Genomic DNA, 18,510 nt, shown 5'->3' with positions numbered 1-18,510 from the left:
TTGTTTCTTGTGACAATTACAAACAATGCACCAACTAGTGACTACAAGTTTATTATGTATATATACAAAATTAGTCACGAGGAACCAAAGTTCTACATAAAAAAATAACTTTTGGGTCTGTCAGACCTTATTTATTTTTCAACTAGGGGGGCAAATAAGCCTAAGATAAATATGGATCATAACTTAATTCGACCAATAGGTTTTTACCTTGCTAGCATGGGCAGAGCCACCTTATGCGAAGAAAGAAGGCTTTCTTATTTTGAAGAAAGTCAAGCACACCAAATGTGTGGTGATAACTACAAATTCATAATTATATAGAGTCACGAGTTTCCTATAGAAAGTATGTGGTTCAATAGTATCAAGATTTAGGCAGCTCACATACCAAATATTTGGGCAATCAAGGCTTATAGACAAAACAAAAAGAAATCACCAAGCATTTTTTGTCATCAACTAGTGGATCAATAGTGATCTACCCTGAATTTTTGTCATCAACTAGTGGAACAATATGCCTAAGAGATCCAGAGAATAATGCAAGAAACTCAAAGTGACTAAGAGAATCCTAGAACAAACAAGAAAAGAACAAAGTATTGACAAAAATGATATCATAATCAGCCTGATCAGTCAGAAAGCAAAATGTAGGGCCAGAAGGATTCAAAATAAGCATATAATGCAAGCACTAAAAGCCATATTCTTTATCTTATAGCTACTCAAAGTGCAAGAACCATATCTTACCCAAAAGATCACTATGCTTCAAAGTAGCAAGAGTATATGAATTGTGAAAGTGGAGGAAGCCTGTCACTGGACCACAGAACATGCTAATACCCAACTTCCACAATAAATGGCTACTATTGATTTCTTTTCTTCTGAGCTTCAAAAAGACATTAGGAATTCCCAATCAAATTTGATACTCCATGGGTCCTAATTTAGGTGGTATTGTGTGACTGGTTACGGCGTTTAAAGAAAGAAAGGACTTTAGAAACTTGTGGTCCAAAACAAGCCATAAACATTTGTGTGACTATTACTAATCACTTTAAGAGTAAAATGACAAGTTTAAAGTTAAATTGTTTCTAATTAAGGAAGTATGGCATTCTTTTTGGAACAAACTAAAAAAGAGAAGTATGAAACACAAATTGGGACAGAGGGAGTAATATTTTAGCCCCCATCTCAAAGCAAGGTGCAGTCCTTGATTATTCCAGGGACAGACTGTCTTGTAATAAGAACTCAAAACTAAAAGGATTGTGAAGAATAGCATAATGTTCTCCAACTTTATCATCCTATAATATTCCTTGTTCACCAATTTATTATCCTATCAGGAGTCCCTATCAATCAGAGACAAGACACACTGCAAGAAGTTCTTTGCTTGTTCTTGATGAAATTTTGAGTCTCATATACTTGAGAATCTCTTCATTGTCCTTCAATTATAGGTAGGCAGTAGGCACTAGGCACCAGGAGGTGAATAAGTAGTGCTACGGTGAGGTGTTCATTTAGACACACTTCTGTCAAGTAGAGGTGTCTGTCTGGTCACATGCTAAGTTAAAGTGTCTAACTTACAAATCGTGCCAAGTTTAAGGGGCTATCTAGGCATTTAGCCAAAATATTATAATGCTTTCTAACTTTATCATCCTCTACTATTCCTTGTTCACCAGCTCATCATCCTATGTTTCAAACACACTAAATGTATATTCCTTCACAAAAAATAATACTATGGTGCACTACAGAAAAGTAGTGCTTTGGTAAGTGAGATAGACAGTGATTTTCACAAGGAATCTGTATCAATCAGAGAAAAGACACAGTGGAAAAGAAGTTATTTGCCTGTTCTTGATATAGTATTAGTCTTATACTTACGAAGAATCTCTTCATTTTCCTTCAAGTATAGGTAGGCACCAAAAGATGAATAAAGTAGATGGAGCACATAAACGGTCAAGAGAATTACAGAACACAAAAATACATGTTGCATCAGTTAGGTAGAATAATTACAATTCATGGACATATCTCAGCTGATTGTAATCAAGAGACGAACTAAGAACATGAAGGAGAGAAACTTGAGGATGACAGACCTGATGGCCATACCTGCTATACCTTGCAAATGGAAGGGTGATGAAGTGGTTTATAAGGCATGTTACTCCAGAATAAGCTTTAACAATTTAAGAAGTTGAATTAGCCAATAATGGGAGAATTAACCATAACATCTCGTTAGCACCACTCGTAATTGATATTATAAGTCAACGAGTTGCAGAAAAATATAAACACCAAAGGCTGCTCACAGTTTGTTGGACTTGATATACAAGTCATACATAGCAAATCCCTTTATTGTGAACCATAATTTTTTCTCTGGAGAGTACATATTTACAGTGTTAATCACCTATATAGCCAAGCTATGGTCTAACACAAAATATTTAACTGAAGTTGACTGTTAATACAAACAACATGACATGAAATAATAACATATTGAATTAATAATAATGTGAATAGTGGGCAATGGATGAAATTCCCTGTTGGCTTTAAGTAACATAGACCAATCTTTTGGACTGTGTCAAAGCCATTTACTTTTACAGACTGAAACACAGATTTGATGAGGACGTAGATGGAACATCAGTGTACTCCAGAACATCTTTCCTTTTATATACTTATCTCCATATAAAAATTTATCTTCAGTTCATTTATAAGAGAAGTAACTTTGAGCCTCATAGCAGGTATTCTCCTGTGAAATTATCTAGAAAGAAAGCAGCTCAGACAAATTTGACCGCTTGTTACAGAGAGAAATTAAACTATAGAAAAAAGGAAAAGGCCTCACATCTTAACGAGCATAAGTTGCCTGTATGTATTCCACAATATCTGCACTTTCAAACATCTGGACTCCAGTATTTGGATCTTCTAAGTATGGGACCTAGAGACAGACAAGAGTCATTATTAAGTTTTCCACATTTCTTGTGGGAATGTGTGTAACACTTAACAGATATCCAAAAGGTAGAGTAACATAAAGCAAGGAAAAACCTGGAAATGACCAACTCTCTCATATAATACTTGGCGTTTGGGGCTACCACGAGCACAACTGCACCATTTGGTTTTAGTCCGTTCAGAGAAAATTAAAAGGAGTGAAATGGAATGGACATGTCAACTTTATCTTATTTTAAATAAGTCATGAAAAATAATAGAAGCATCTTGTTGATCAAAATAGTCCTCTTGGAAATGAAATGCAATTAGTGAAGCTCCACACCAGCTATAAATATCATCTATTAAATTTCTTTAAACCCCTCTCCAAAACCAGCTAAGAGGAACTTCATTCTTGAAACCAGTGGCAAAGTATACTTTTGAGATAAATCAACAATTCAAAAGACAAGTGAACTAAATGCATTCAGATTCTCTTCAGTTTGGGTAAGAGGAGGGAACTCTGTTCAACCCTTCTAATGAATGTCAATTAGCTCTATGTTAAATCCTTTGCATGGAACCTACTTAAATCAAATGTATGAACTAATAGAAGACTTCATAGAAAACATATTTAATTGTTGATGGTATTCTTTTTTTTGAAATAGGTAACTTTAATTGTTGATGGTATTCTCACAGATAACATTCTAATTTATTCAGCTTATCATAGTGCCAACAGCATCCTATATTGCACAGTGCATTGGTTTTGTTCATCATCCATTTCGTAGTAACATGTACCTGTGAAGTATGTGGGGTAGCTCTAGTTCTACAAGTACCTCACGTACAACTTTGCAAAATGGAGAAGGCTGAAAGAATGACACGAGTGCAAGTAAGCCGTGTAATTCAGCAAAAATTCTTTTAACATAATGATTGAATTAGAAATCTGATAGAATTATTAATTTAGATTCATTTAAACCAAAACTGAAAGCAAAAAACAGAGTCTAACCTCGTATGCCCATAACTCAAGCGGCTTGGGAGGCAGTTTAGATGGCTTATAAGAAGACCCCTGGAAAAGTCACAAAAAGATCATCTATTTGTCCTGTTCTCAATATTAATAGTTTTCTGACAACCGTATCTATATACAGAAATCTTAACTTTGAATGAAATTATGCGCATTGGAAGTCTTTTAACTTGAGGATTATGGAGAAGAAGTTGTAGCATCAAAACCCATAAACTTATTAGCAGAGAGCGAAAAGCCTATACCTTCCCCATTCGACCAATCATGGCAAAGCCTGCAGTAAGTGTCTGAGATGACAATATCCAAAATTCAATAAATTGTACATCTATTAAATGATATATCTAATAACTCTAACTCATTGATGACCAATGTTTGTAGCTTACAGTGAAAAGACCAAGGGACAACATAAGTGGGACATTTCCATCACCTGCGCAAGGAAACCAACAGAATTGATGCACTCACTAAGAAAGAGTTTTACCAAAAAGATAGAAAAGTAGTACAAAATCAATGTGTATCAAACCAAACAATTTCTTAAATGGGTCATTTGGAATCAACTGCGATTCATGCGAATCGAAAATCTAAATGTTGCTTTCCTTTTTTTACAGAATAAAAAACTATATGGACACCAGTATATAACTTGAAGTTGTATGAACAAGTTACAATAGTAACATTAAGAAGTACAATTTAAATAGCTTTTCAATATAAGTTGGCCATTGCAGCATACCATATTTTCCTACCAAGTACTTGATAATCTCATCTGATTCATACATGGAAACTCCAGTGTTTGGATCAACCTGCAGTAGAGTAACACAAAAATTAGATGCCATAATGTTGTAATAGACCAGATCAATGAATAGAATAAAACAACTGGATTAGTTTAAAGAAGCTAAGTTCAGTGGAGTTACAGCATAGCTAGTCATTTTCGCATTTCAGAGTGAGCAAAAAGAAAATGCAACCGAGACATCAGTGTCCGACCAAACTACTTAAGCGTGTTTTAAGCAATCTGAGCCATCAAATAATTGTGTTAGTAGAACATAGTTTTCAAAAGAACTTTTAGTAAATTATTCCGAAGTATCAATCAGAAAAAGTTTCTTAGTTGGCAGGTGAACTACACCTTGTGCTCTTCAATTACATTCAATAACATAGTGGTTGAGGGTTTCTGAAGGAAAAAGAAGCATGTAAACAAACAATCACTTCAGTGAAGATTGTCTTCCTCACAGCTTTGTTTTTGTCTCAACATAATTATTGACATGATCCTTCTCTTGACTCACAGTCGCACGTTATCAAGAGAATACAAGAAGAGAACATTTTGAAATATAAAATTTAAGTGAGTTTTAAGAGAACTTTTAAAAATGATGATGCAGGTTACAAGTGGCCATACTATTTTATTTTAAAGCATGTAAAAGGTTTGTGGTCATAAGAGCTTGTGACTGTTTTGTTTTATCTACAGTGAGCAGTAGGAGAGAAGTTATCTAACCATATAGGGGAACTGCTGCTTTCCACCCATCTGACCAACCTTGGGACGGAAATTCGGACCATTTCTTGGGCAAGGATAATAGAGGACATCAAGATCTAAAATAGCCACTATTTCCCTAACCTGCAACAAATTGACATCTTTAACAATCTGGAAAAAAAGGAAAGGAAAAAGATCAAATGAGTAGTTCAATCTGTATAATATTCAAAGAAAAGATGGTCTAGGCTGATGAAGAAAAACGTCACAAGATTCTTTTTTCTTTTTCTAGAACTCCATAGAGTTAGTAGGCTAACCAAAGCTGAAAGAATAAATATAATAGTTCTACACATTTTTTAAAAGTAGTTCTACAGACATTAGTGTAAACTTTCACTATCAACCATCTTAATAATTGAAAGAACTCCATATGAAGGAGCATTGGAGATGCTTTGTAACAGTAATGGAATTCCAGCTTCTTCTTTTTTTGAAACTGGAAAATAAAGGTGTCAATTCCAGCTTTAATTCACATAACAGCAGTAGATCAGTTGTATTATGGTGTTCTATTTTTGGTGTTAAGATAGTAGAATAAAGGAGACAGACTCCTTGATAAATTTGATTGGCTCTCTGTAAATTCCTTTTTGCACGGTAGGGTTCTTGGGTTTTTTGTACATACATATGTTACCAGTTTAAAATAAAGAAGAAGAGTAGATTATAACTATGAACCTCAACCAGAATGAGAAAGAAAGAGAAAATGCATCTGCAGTTACCTTCCTACAAAACGGGCAGCTGAAGAAATCCCCACATGTTCCATGCCAGGCAATGTAAGAGAGGAAACAGGTGAATTACGTCTACAATATCAATATGTCCAAAACTTGGATAGGAAATAGGAAAAAATAAATGGATAAGAAGCATAAATTTGTAATAAACAGATTCTGACAGTGGAATGTAATAGTGGGCATTAAAACACTTCCCCAGCAAAAATACCTTTCAAACTCATATATCTCGATTGGCTTCTCAGGTCGAGGACCTATATTTGAACTCTCCTTCACCTTGAAGCCTATTATAAACATCTCGTGTCAGAAAAGCATCACCCAAGACTCATACTCTGAAGTTCAAACTAAAGGTGGATGAGAATAATAACTACCAGCAATTTCAAGTGCATACTGATCAGATGGAACCTCATTTTTGGGGACAAAAGATGCTGAATACCTGCAGTAGTACATAAAGAATGGGTATCCTATATATTATCAACATCTGTATTTCAGAAGAACTAATACAAAGCTCTTTTAGAAAACCCAAAAGAAAGATGTAGATAAGCTTCAACTCATCATTCCTAAGACTGAAATGTTACAACAAGTGGCATTCTGGATTCCATGCAAATCATATCATGAATAACTATGTACGTCACGTATTGAAGACAACTAGACACTCTAACTTAGATTTTGTACATCTTGAAGTTACCCCTTGCATTGTCTCGTACAACTAAATTGAAGTTGAACTTTAGATAAAAAACATCATTGCACTGTACATGTACTTCTTCATTTATCGCAATTACTTTTACCACATAAAAGCATATTGCATTTTACTTCTCAATCAAGCTATAAATACCCTACCAGCTGCATCGCTATGAATTGAAAATAGAACCTTCTCTGGTTATCTACTTACTTTTGGTTTTCATCTTCTGCAAATAATTTAGAAATGACATCCCATGTATTGCCCTCAATAAGTACAGAAAAAGGGACCAAATGTCAAATTCTTATTAACTCTAAAAATAGTATGCTTGTCGCTGAAAATTCCACCAGACATCCTACACTCATGCTATGAACTACCAGTACCTCTACTCAGGCCATATCTCAGTCTTGATTAGCTGATGTGTTTTATTAAGTTTGTTAAGATAAAATGTTTCACAATTACTATGAAAGGTCACATATTAATGAGATCCTGGGATCCTTAACCTATCACTGATTGTTCTGCACAAAAAATATAATAAGGTAGAAGACTGTTGATCTGCCCATGTCACATTACTTCTAAGTTACCCAAATACTCCTGCTCAATTTGATTTCCTCATAGAACAATCCATCTTGGACACTATGATTACAAGAATTGTTCCTTCAGTTTTCATGTTCGTGAGTTTTTTTTTGGCATAAAAATGGGCATCTCATCCTTTACTGTTCTCATGCCAACGATCTGTTTATTGCCGACCATAATAAGTTATAACATACCAAAATCAATAGTGCTCAATACAGATACCTGGCTGCTCCATTCCAGCAAATTGGTTTTACGCTGGGATGAACATGTTACTCTTGGAGAAAATTTAAAAGAAAAGGAGTATTTTATTGCAATTCCTGGCTGCCTGATGGTACGTATAATTGAAAAGTAGAACTCATTAAATGCCATTTCAGAGAACTTTATTTAAAAATGTCCATCACAAAAGCTGATTATTATCTTTCTTTACTAGGTTGTGTCCTCCTCTTGCATTAGTAAGCAGATTTTGTATACTGGACATGCTTCTTCTTCATAAAGAAGTCAAATCAAGGGGTTATTAGGAAGAAGTTACTGCCTGGCTGAAGTACAAATAACTGAACTGAGAGACTCATATTCTCATCCTAAAGTTATAGAGGGCATTCTTTTGTAGAAGCTAGTCAGTTGGAGTTTAGTTGCCCAAAAGTACGATAAGTTCTTGCAAGAAACTGGGATCACTAAACAAAATATTATATTAAAGCTTGCCTGTATTGGTTTACCTGTTATTCTTGGGCAAGTTCTCATCCATTGAGACCCCCTAGGACTAAGCTCACCATCTCCTTGCCCTAACACACAGGTCAACCATTGGTCACTAGACAGAGTCCTTAGAGCTGTAAGTCGAGTCACAAAACTTAAAATAACTATAATACTAAATGCAAAACCACAACTTCGTATCAAATCAAAACTAGTACTTTCCAACTACTTAGCTCCTGATGTTTTGTTCTTCAAACTTGAACTAAATTAAAAGCATCCAGAAGAATATGTTGACATTGCTTATAATTCTCAACAAAACAAGAGTAATAACCCTAATAACCGTGGTGTCTAGCCAACTTTCACACTCTAACTAATTCCACAGAGTACCTAATATTATTGTTACCTTCCACTAGCACAAGTACCGGATAAATCTATCCACATCCTTGGATAGATGGGAAGATATTACCTAATGCTTTTTCCTGTGCTGAGATTGAACCTACGACGACATAGTTCCCAACCTACTTGACCATTAGGCCTCACCCTGAGTGCACAACTCATTCCATTTCTGGAAACACTTTTCCATTTTCCAATTCACAAATACTACAACAATTAGGAAACCAATGCTATACAATTATTCCAACAAAATCAATCAATCACTAGATCAGCTAACCTCAATCCCAAATTAGTTCGGGCCAGCTAGTAGAATCCTCTGTATCCATTTATATTCAGATAATTCATCATAATTAGACTAATTTACAAACACATAATCAAATTTTAGCTAAATTGAGGTGATTAAACATGAAATTAAAATGAATGAAGTAGCATACCCAGAAACAAGAGCACCAGTACCAAGGCGAAAAATCAAAGCAAGAGAAGCACCCAATATGTCCAAAATCTTATCACCTCTCGGTGTAAATGGCTTAGGTTTCGGTGGTTTGAAGTTCGGCGGCGGCGAAAATGAAGAATTAGGTTCCTCTTTGGTGCTCAGAGAAGTGGAACCATTAGAACTGTCTGAAGATTGCGCCATTGACTTTACAAACAAAACTCTGTTGTTTCTAGAGAGTTTGTGAGCAGAAACTGGCCGGAAAATTGGCGCCGGCGAAACGTTGAGAACTCCAGTCATGGTTTTCCGGCGAAGCTCAGTAGTGGTATCTGTTTGGTGTGGCGGAAAATGGAACAGGTAATTCTGTTAAGTGGTTTATATTTATTTTTAGGGATTTTATTTTTAGTCCCTCAACTATTATTAAATTAATGCATTAATCTATATAATTTCTAACTAAACATATCGAACCTTCAATTAGCAATCCATTTATGATAGTTGATATATGAAATTCGCGAAAAAGTAATAATTTAGGTAGATAATTGAACCATACGTACATATTGATTAATATTAGTACAAAATTGACATCAATAATTAAATACTATATATCGTAGTTATTAATTTATCGCAAGTAAAAGAGATTAAAAGTACATTACTTTAATAATTGAAGGTCGTATATACTTAATTATATCTCAAAATTAATTCTTTTTTTAAAAAAAAAAAAAATCGGACTTAGTTCTAACGTTTGTCATCACTTAATAAAGAAGTGTACTCAAAATACCATTACTATTTTTTCGACTTCTAATTAGAGATTATCTCATTACTTAAAAAAGAAGGAAATATTAACATACCCAAATCAAATTTGGTCAAAGAAAGATAAAATTGGGAAACATTTTTTAACTTTAATTTTGAGGAAAATAAATATGATACAAAAAGCTCAACAAAACATGGAGGAGCCTTACCTGGATAGAATGTCGAAGAAAGAAGAAGACCTTTGATGTGCACAGAACAGTGGAATATAAATTGATGAAGATAGATACAGAGTGACGTGTAAATTGAAAACACAGCAAAAAAATTCGTAGTTATAATGGAGAACTGAAAAGACCAAAATACCTTTAGAGCTATGAAACATGCATGTTGAAACACGCCTTTTCTAATATAAGAGTAACATGATCATAAATAGTAAAATTTTAATGCTAGTAATTTGGATTATATTCGTGATTGCTTTAATTGTTCAAACAAAATCTCAAAATATTACTCCATTCATTTTATTTATATGTCTTAATTAATATTTGAAGAGTTAAATTTTTATTTTTTTAATAATTTGTTGCCATAAGAGTTTAGTCTAACGACAATCCATGAATTAATCCCACATTCACAGGATAATTTTGAACTTTGAAAAAATAACTTAAGTCACAAAATTTTTAGACTTGTTTATAAAGCTAATAATTAATATAATTATTTGTAGATTATATATCAATAAATGATAAAATCATATATTGTGAAATCTATTTAATTCTCCTATATCCATATATATATCTCCTATAAAAATGAAGCCCAATCAAGAGTTCATCAACCCAAAAAGAAGAAGAAAAAGAGTTGTAGATTTTAAATGGCAAAGTTTCTTGGTTTACTTTGTGTCCTCTTTGCTCTTGCATCAGGTATATATATATAATTATTTTTTTCCAAATCGATTGGATATGCTTTATTTTAAGTTGAGCATGTGCTGTAAATAATTTTTCTATCTTTATGAGGTAGGGGTAAGATCTACGTATATTTTGTCCCTTTTAGAGTTCAGACACCACTTATGAAACTACATACATATGTTATTATCGTTATTGTTGTTGTTATTATTCTTATTTTAATTTTTGTGAATGTAGATATAAGAATTATTCCAATGGTATATGGAACAATTCCAACATTACATTGTCATGTTGAATTTGATTATAATTGCAAATCTGATAAGCAATGTAAGCTACCATGCATGGGAGATGTATATGTCTATCTTATTGATAAGGCGATGTGCAAGTTACACAAAAATGATACTTCATTTTGTAAATGTCTGTATACACACGATACCAAAAATTGTTGTAAAAGAAAAATGTAATCTGTAATTTTTGTATAATCTATAAATGTATAAGTCTTTAATCTCAAAATGATGTCTCCAAATAGCTATATGTGTGAAAGAGATAACAAAACAACATATTCCTTGACTTGATTATTATGTAAAAGAATTTATAAATTGGATTTTTGTTTGGAAAATGAGAACAAAATATTTGTTGGATACACATATGTTGAGAGTATTGAATCATGAAAGATATATTTTTTAAAAAACTTTTAAAAGTAAGAAAATATAATTATTATAGTGTGATAAAAAAAAAAATGGACCTTTTGCCTTAATTAATATCTAAAAATTATTTATAAGGTAAAGATTGTTTCAAATCAAAGGTTTTATTGTTGTTATCACTTAGGGTCTGTTTGGAAAGTCACCACATAATTGGAATTTGTGTAATTATTAGGATAATAATTATTAGGATAGTAACTACCAGACTAGTAATTAAAAAAATGTACTCTACTATTACTATTTTTTCTATTTCTAATTAGAGAAGAGATTATCTCATCTATTTAAGCAATGATATTAAATAGTAGAATTCTAATGCCGGTAATAAGCATTATAATTCTCTGAAAATATTACTTTATTTATTTAATTTATACGTCTTAATTAATATTTGGAGAGTTAAAAGATATTTTTTTTTACAACAATTATTTTAAAATACGGAAAAAGGTTTAAAATATTTCTTAACTATGTGAATTTATATAAAATCACCCTTCATCTCTATCTACCGATCCTAAATACTCCTGACGTCAATCTTTTGACGGCCCAATAATTAACCTCAATTACCAACTCCATTTATGACGTGTCACTATCTTATCGACTTTCCTAAAATTAACTTGAACTAATTAAAAATTTCTTACCCAAATCTACTCCTTCAAAATTACCCACCCGTAAAATTCCACATCACTTGTTTTTGGGAATATAATAACCATTATTCAACAATTTTGTGTTCTTGATTCTTGATCATGTTCTTTTAGAGTAGCTTATTTGATCTATTCTTTTGTCAAAAATAATAATTATTATTTTTTATAATTTGTTGCAATAAAAATTTAATCTAAAGACGATTCATGAATTGATCCCACATTCCATAGGATAACTTTGGACATATTTGATTTAAGTCACAAAAATCTTAGACTTGTTTATAAAGTTATTATAATTAATACAATTATTTGCAGATTCAATAAATTCAATGAATACTTTTTTACGTACAATGAATTAAAATCTTTTAAGAGGAATTTAAACGTCAAAACCAAATTAATTGAATTTAAATTCTAAATGAGAAGAAAAATGAAAGCTATGTAAGTTCTTTCTTGTACTTGGTCAACCAATTTCTTCATGACAAAAAAAATATTTTGTTTAAATATAATATTAAGTCATCCCATATGCACTTATTTGGGAGAGTAAATTAACCAAAAAAAAAAAAAAGGAAAGAAAAAAAATGTTAGATTTTCTATGAATATTATCATTTTTTTTAGGCCAGAAAACAATATATGTGAAGTTTCAAATGAAAACACATTTTGATGGTAAATTCGATAACAAGTGTGTGTAGACTAACTCAATATATCAAGGCATATTTTAATTTAAAAAAGAAGAAGTGATGATAGTTGAATATGAAACTCGCAAAAGGTGATAGTTTAGATAAATAAATAGAACAATGAACAATTGAGATAAGAAATTCTCGAAAAAATGATAATTTAGATATATTTTTTTGTCGTTAACATTTTTTTTTTCTACTTCTAACTAGAGAAGAGATCATCTCATCTCTTTAAGCAATGATTTTAACTAGTAAAACTCTAATGCTAGTAATTTGTTACAATAAAATTATTTAGTCTAAAATGGTAAAATAATCAAATGTGAAATCCTTTTAATCCTTCTACATATAGTACTTTAATAAATAAAATACCAAAAATGTAGTTTTCTTGTTGTCAAATAAAAAAGTATAAAAAGGAAGCCCAAATCAAGAGTTCATCAACCCAAAAAAAAGTATTGTAGCTTTCAAATTAAAAATTAATATTTGCAAATGGCAAAGTTTCGTGCTTTATTTTTTATCCTCTTTATAGTCATTTGAACAATTGAAGATTGCAACAACATCTGAACGTGCATCTTATTGATGTTTTGGATTCAAGAAAATATTGTATGAGTTATTAGTTATATGAAAATCTATGTAATGTATAGTTTTCGTATACCGTTCATCAATATATAAACGTTTGATCTCAAAATGATGTCTTCAAATAAATAGCTAATATATTCTCAACTTTATTTTGGAGAAAATAGTACAAGGCTTGATCCAAAACGAATAATTGAAAATAATGAAAGAAATATACATATATTCCCTCACAAAAAAGATGCACATAGAATAATTTGAGTGGTAAAAATGTGTAATAAATCGTCATGATAGTTTAAACGTGTAACTGACTTTTTGAGACAAGTTTACGTGAATTTAAAAAACTCATATATAGGAATTTAGGAATATATGCAACTCGTATATATTGAATTCATGATATAAATTCAATATTTTCAATGTAGAACATAATATGGATACATAATCACACTTTATTTTCAACAAATGTTTGATTTAAACTTCTAAATATTGAAGTACAATGAATCAAAAAGCTATAAGAAGACTGTAAAGATCGAATTCATCAAATTTAAATTCTCAATGCGAAAAAAGTGAAAGTTACCTTATAATTACTTAGACAAGCTATTTCTTCATGACAAACAAAATCTCTGTTTTAAATGATTTGTTTGAGAGAGCAAACTAACCAAAAAAAAAAGAGGAGAGATTATTGTTAGATTTGTTATGAATATTGTCATCATTATTAGTGGCGGACCTAGCATTTTCGTTTAGGGGGTTCGAAAAATAAAAGTATAAACGTGTAAATAAGCCTTTAGAAATGGGACCCTTGAATTCTTTTGGGTTTAAAATCCCACTTTTAGCACAAAAAAAAAACTAAAAAAAACGTGAAAAACATAACTGAAACTAAAATAGGAAAAAATAAAATGCTATCACAAGAACTCAAACTGGTGACATGAAACTTAATTTCAAGGGAATTTGCCACTGCGCTATCAGCTTCTCCTTGTCATTGAGGGGGTTCAAAAAAAAAAAAAAAAAAAAAATATATATATATATATATATATATATATCTACGGAAATAAAGAAAATTTACCTTATATATATATAGTGTAATTTTTTGCCGAGGAGGTTCGGGTGAACCACTGGAACCCACGTGGGTCCGCCCCTATCATTATAGTGACCAGAAAATAAAATATGTAAAGTTTCAAATGTAAATACGTTTTGATGTTTAACTGGCCAATATTTGTTCTTAATAAATAAAAAACATGTGTAAGAAAAAACACAACATATCAATATGTGTTTTAATATATATTTTTGATAATTTAGATATGAAACCTGCAAAAAGATAGTAGTTTAGATAGGTAGATAAAATAATGAACTGTTAATATATGGAATTCACAAAAAGATAATAATTTAAATGTTTTTTACCATTTTTTTTTCTTCTTCTACTAATTAGAGAAGAGATCATCTCATTTGATCTCTTTAAGCAATGATTTAAATAGTAAAACTCTAATGCTAGTATATTCTGCTTCAATTGTTTAAACAAAACTTCAAAATATTACCCCATTTGTTTAAATTTATGCATTTCAATTAATATTTGGAGGGTCAAAGTATATTTTCTATGAAACATAACTATTTTAAATACTCTCTAAATATTTTGAATTGTTTAGAAAAAAAGATCTAATCTTTTGCCACAATATATATATATATATATATATATATTTAATAATATGTTGTAATAAAAGTCTAGTCTAAAATCAATCCCATATTCCACAAAATAACTTCAGACTTTTTTGAAAAAATAATTAAAGTCACAAAATCTTTGACTTGTTTATAAGTCAATAATTAAAACAAATTATTTGCACATTCTTATATATGTAAATGGTAAAATCATCAAAAGCCAAATCCATTATTTCTCCTATATCCATATATAGTATTTTAATAACTATAATAATTATATACCAAAAATGTAGTACAAAATCATGTATAAAAAGGAAGCCCAAGTCAAGAGTTCATCAACCCAAAAAGAAGGAAAAAAGAAAAAGAAGAATATTGGAGATTTCAAATGGCAAAGTTTCTTGGTTTATTGTTTGTCCTCCTTGCTATAGCTATTGCATCAGGTATATCTCAATTATATTATTTATTTGTATTCCTTTTATTTTAAGTCGAAGGTCTGTCACAAACAATCTCTCTATCTCTTAAGATCTGTATACATGATTGTGTTCCCTCTCCAGACACCACCTATGAATTACACTAGGGTTTGTTGGAAACAACCTCTCTATCTTTACGAGGTAGGGGTAAGGCATGTTATACTATTTACCCTTTTCATACACCACTAATGAAATTACACTAACAAGTGTTTAATTTGTTGTCACAAACAACTTCTCTATCTCTACAAGGTAGGAGGTAAGGTCTGTATACATGATTTGTGCCCTCTTCAGACACCACTTATGATATTACACCAGCGAGACTTCTTTATCTCTATAAGGTAAAGGTGAGGTCTACGTACACTTAGTGTCCTCTTCAGACACCGCTTATGAAATCACACTAGTAAGGCTCTGTCGAAAACAACCTCTTTATTTCTACGAGATGTAAGGGTTTGTTTACACTAAATACCCTCTTCAGACACCACTTATAAAATTACACTAGCGAGAGTTTATCGAAAACAACCTCGTTATCTCTACGGGGATAAGGGTAAGGTCTGTATACACTACATACCCTCTTGAAACACCACTTATGAAATTACTCTTGCGAGGGTCTGTCGAAAATAACCTATTTATCTCTACAAGGTAAAGAGGTAAGGTATGTGTACATGAATTTTGTGCCCTTTTCACACCACTTATGAAATTACACTAGGGTCAGTTTAAAACAACCTTTCTATCTCTATGAAGTAGGGGTAGGGCTTGTGTGTACCCTCTTCAGACACCACTTATGTACTTACCTAGCGAGAGTCTGTTGAAAACAATCTCTTTATCTCTACGAGGTAAAGGTAAGATCTGTTGTGTACATGACTTTGCGTCTCTTCAGACACCACTTATAAAATTACACTGATATGTTATTACGATTGTTCTTATTCTATTTTTTTTTTAATGTTGCAGATATGAGAATTGTTTCAATGGTATATGGAGAAAGATTTACTTTTGTATGTAATGATCTTAAATTTAATTCGAATTGCACAAGTGATGATGAATGTATGCTCCCATGTGGTTCAATAACATATACTGAACCTATCGATAAGGCATGGTGCAAGTTACACAACAATGGTACTACATATTGTAAATGTTCATATACATGCGCCAACGACTACAACATAAATTGTTGCAAGACAAAATGTTGTTAGATTTAATTAGTTGTATCAAAAATATCTATGTAATCTATTGTTTTCGTATCGTTTATTATTAATACATATAAGTCTTTGATCTCAAAATTATTGTCTTTATATATATTCTCAATTTTATCTTGTGTGTGAGAAAAAGAATCATGGAAGAAATTCGAAATTTCTCAGTTCATCACTCAATATCTAAATGACGAATTTATGATTTAAAATCATGAGTAGTTTTGCTCGTTATATAAGTAAAATAATTTATAATTTGGATTTCGCTATGAAAATGTATCACTAGTTGGTAAGACCCGCTCACTTATATACTCAATATCTCTCATGTGTTTTGTCGATCCGGGACTTCTAATCTTAAGGAGGGATGTCACAATAAAAATGATTTCAAACACTTTCTAATATTTTGAACTATTTAAAAGAATATTTGATCTATTTTTTGTCAAAAAAAAATAGCTCAAAAACGACGGCCTAAACTGACGGACATAGTTAGTATATTGACCCAAACTGATGTGCTTAATTACATAGGATTTTGGTGCCTCGTATTCAAAGTTTGGACGGACAGATTCAGCTAAAATAGAGGGACAACCAACCTTGTCCATCGATTTTTATAAGTTTTAAAAGTCTGGTTAATGTCGATTTTTAAGAAATATACACATAAAATATAGTTACATGGAATTAAATTCAGATACTTTTTATGACTTTGGATAATTCTACGACTCGACCACATATATGCTCTTTGATGAAAAATCTCATATAAATGGAATTAACCGATGATCCTATGATCAGTACCCGATGATTGTCTACTAATATTGCACTTGCTCTTTCCTTGTTGAGTATAGAGCATATTTAGGCGGCTGGTTCGCGACCTCAACTGTGAGACCTTCGTTATCTGGATCCAAAGATGAGTCACTTCCTCCGGGCTGCTATGGATTCCTCTTTATCTTCTTAGTCCATTTGTTCGGACTCCGACTCTTTCAACTCATGTTTTCCTTGTTTTGGGAGTATCCCCTTATTTTAGACAATTAAAATTTTTGTACTACAACTTTTAGTTCTATGAGGTTACCTCCGGTATTGTTGACGGTTATAATTTTCTCATTTATAAATCTGATTTAATTTAGTATAAATTATAGGAATCACATATTATAAGTACTAAATAACATCTTATCCCTTCTAGTTTTCTATTTACCAAAAATCCCTTAAAAATAATGTTTGCGGGATACATAGCGCTGTGCACGGGATACATTAGGTTTGATACATTCCACATAGCGGGATACATAGCGTTGTACACGGGATACATAGAGTTGTGCACGGGATACATAGGTTTGATACATTCCACATAGCGGGATACATAGCATTGTGCACGTGATACATGCGGGATACATAGGTAAATAAAGGATTTTTGAAAATTTTGAAATAAGTAGGGATAAATGGATATTAAGGTAAGTAAAGGAGTGTAGTTAAGTAATTTGTCCCTTTAATTTATTGAAATACTGCTTAGAAATCTTTAGAACTGCCTATTTTGATTGCTTACTATACTATGTCCGAGTAGTCAGTTGATTCTCCTACCGAAGATTAATATGACTGCCACTCACGATAAGTCAGGATCGTGACATTAATTGATATGTTTTGACAAATATTTGGAGAGTTAAAGTATATATATTTTCTTTGATAATAATTATTTAAAGTATTTTGAACGGCTTAAAAATATATTTGATCAAATTTTGTCACATTTAATAGTTTGTTGAAATAAAAGTCTAGTCTAAAGACAATATAATGAATTACTCCCACGTGATAACTTTGGACTTTTTGAAAAAATAATTAATCACAACAATCTTTGGCTTGTTTATAAAGTCAATAATTAATACATTTGCAGATTCTTAATATATTAATATTAATAATAAATGATAAAATCATTTATTGTGAAATCTAGTCAATTCTCTTATATCCATGTAGTATTCTAATAATTATTTTATAATAATAGATATAAAAAAAAATTAATGTTCTTGTTGTAAAAAAACGAGTATAAAAAGGAAGCCCAACTCAAGAGTTCATCAACCCAAAAAGAAAAGAAGAAAGAAAAGTATTTGCAAAATGCAAATGGCAAAATTTCTTGCTTTA

The 18,510-nt window shown here is 31.5% G+C and overlaps 1 protein-coding gene across 2 annotated transcripts; it reads right to left on the bottom strand.

Annotated features, from left to right (window-relative positions):
• Window positions 1-2,235: 2,235 nt before the first annotated feature.
• Window positions 2,236-9,223, bottom strand: LOC125871137 (uncharacterized). 2 transcript variants are annotated; one of them, XM_049551728.1, is made up of 13 exons: window positions 8,876-9,223; window positions 6,478-6,542; window positions 6,318-6,390; window positions 6,101-6,119; window positions 5,361-5,480; window positions 4,608-4,677; window positions 4,267-4,310; window positions 4,129-4,170; window positions 3,872-3,931; window positions 3,664-3,731; window positions 2,995-3,052; window positions 2,795-2,887; window positions 2,236-2,329 (listed from the first exon to the last, which is right to left on the bottom strand). In XM_049551728.1, exons 1-12 carry the CDS (start codon window positions 9,169-9,171, stop codon window positions 2,798-2,800), a joined length of 1,005 nt encoding a protein of 334 aa, XP_049407685.1. In that variant the 5' UTR covers window positions 9,172-9,223; the 3' UTR covers window positions 2,236-2,329; window positions 2,795-2,797. The 2 variants fall into 2 exon arrangements, with proteins under 2 accessions (XP_049407685.1, XP_049407686.1); XM_049551729.1 differs by having other exon boundaries at window positions 2,236-2,715; window positions 2,799-2,887.
• Between the last annotated feature and the right edge of the window lie 9,287 nt (window positions 9,224-18,510).

The sequence above is a fragment of the Solanum stenotomum genome, chromosome 7 (assembly GCF_019186545.1).
Source record: "Solanum stenotomum isolate F172 chromosome 7, ASM1918654v1, whole genome shotgun sequence".
Classification (NCBI taxonomy): Eukaryota; Viridiplantae; Streptophyta; class Magnoliopsida; order Solanales; family Solanaceae; genus Solanum; species Solanum stenotomum.
This window is presented reverse-complemented; position numbering and strand designations above follow the sequence as displayed.

What these genes read in the sequence shown, in the direction of transcription:
- LOC125871137 (XM_049551728.1), bottom strand. Translation starts at nt 9,171, where the DNA reads ATGACTGGAGTTCTCAACGTTTCGCCGGCGCCAATTTTCCGGCCAGTT. An exon ending in ACTGGTGCTCTTGTTTCTGG is followed by an intron (nt 6,543 to 8,875) that starts GTATGCTACTTC and finishes GTACTACTGCAG; the next exon opens with GTATTCAGCATCTTTTGTCC. An exon ending in TGTCCCTTGGTCTTTTCACT is followed by an intron (nt 4,171 to 4,266) that starts GTAAGCTACAAA and finishes TTGTCATCTCAG; the next exon opens with ACACTTACTGCAGGCTTTGC.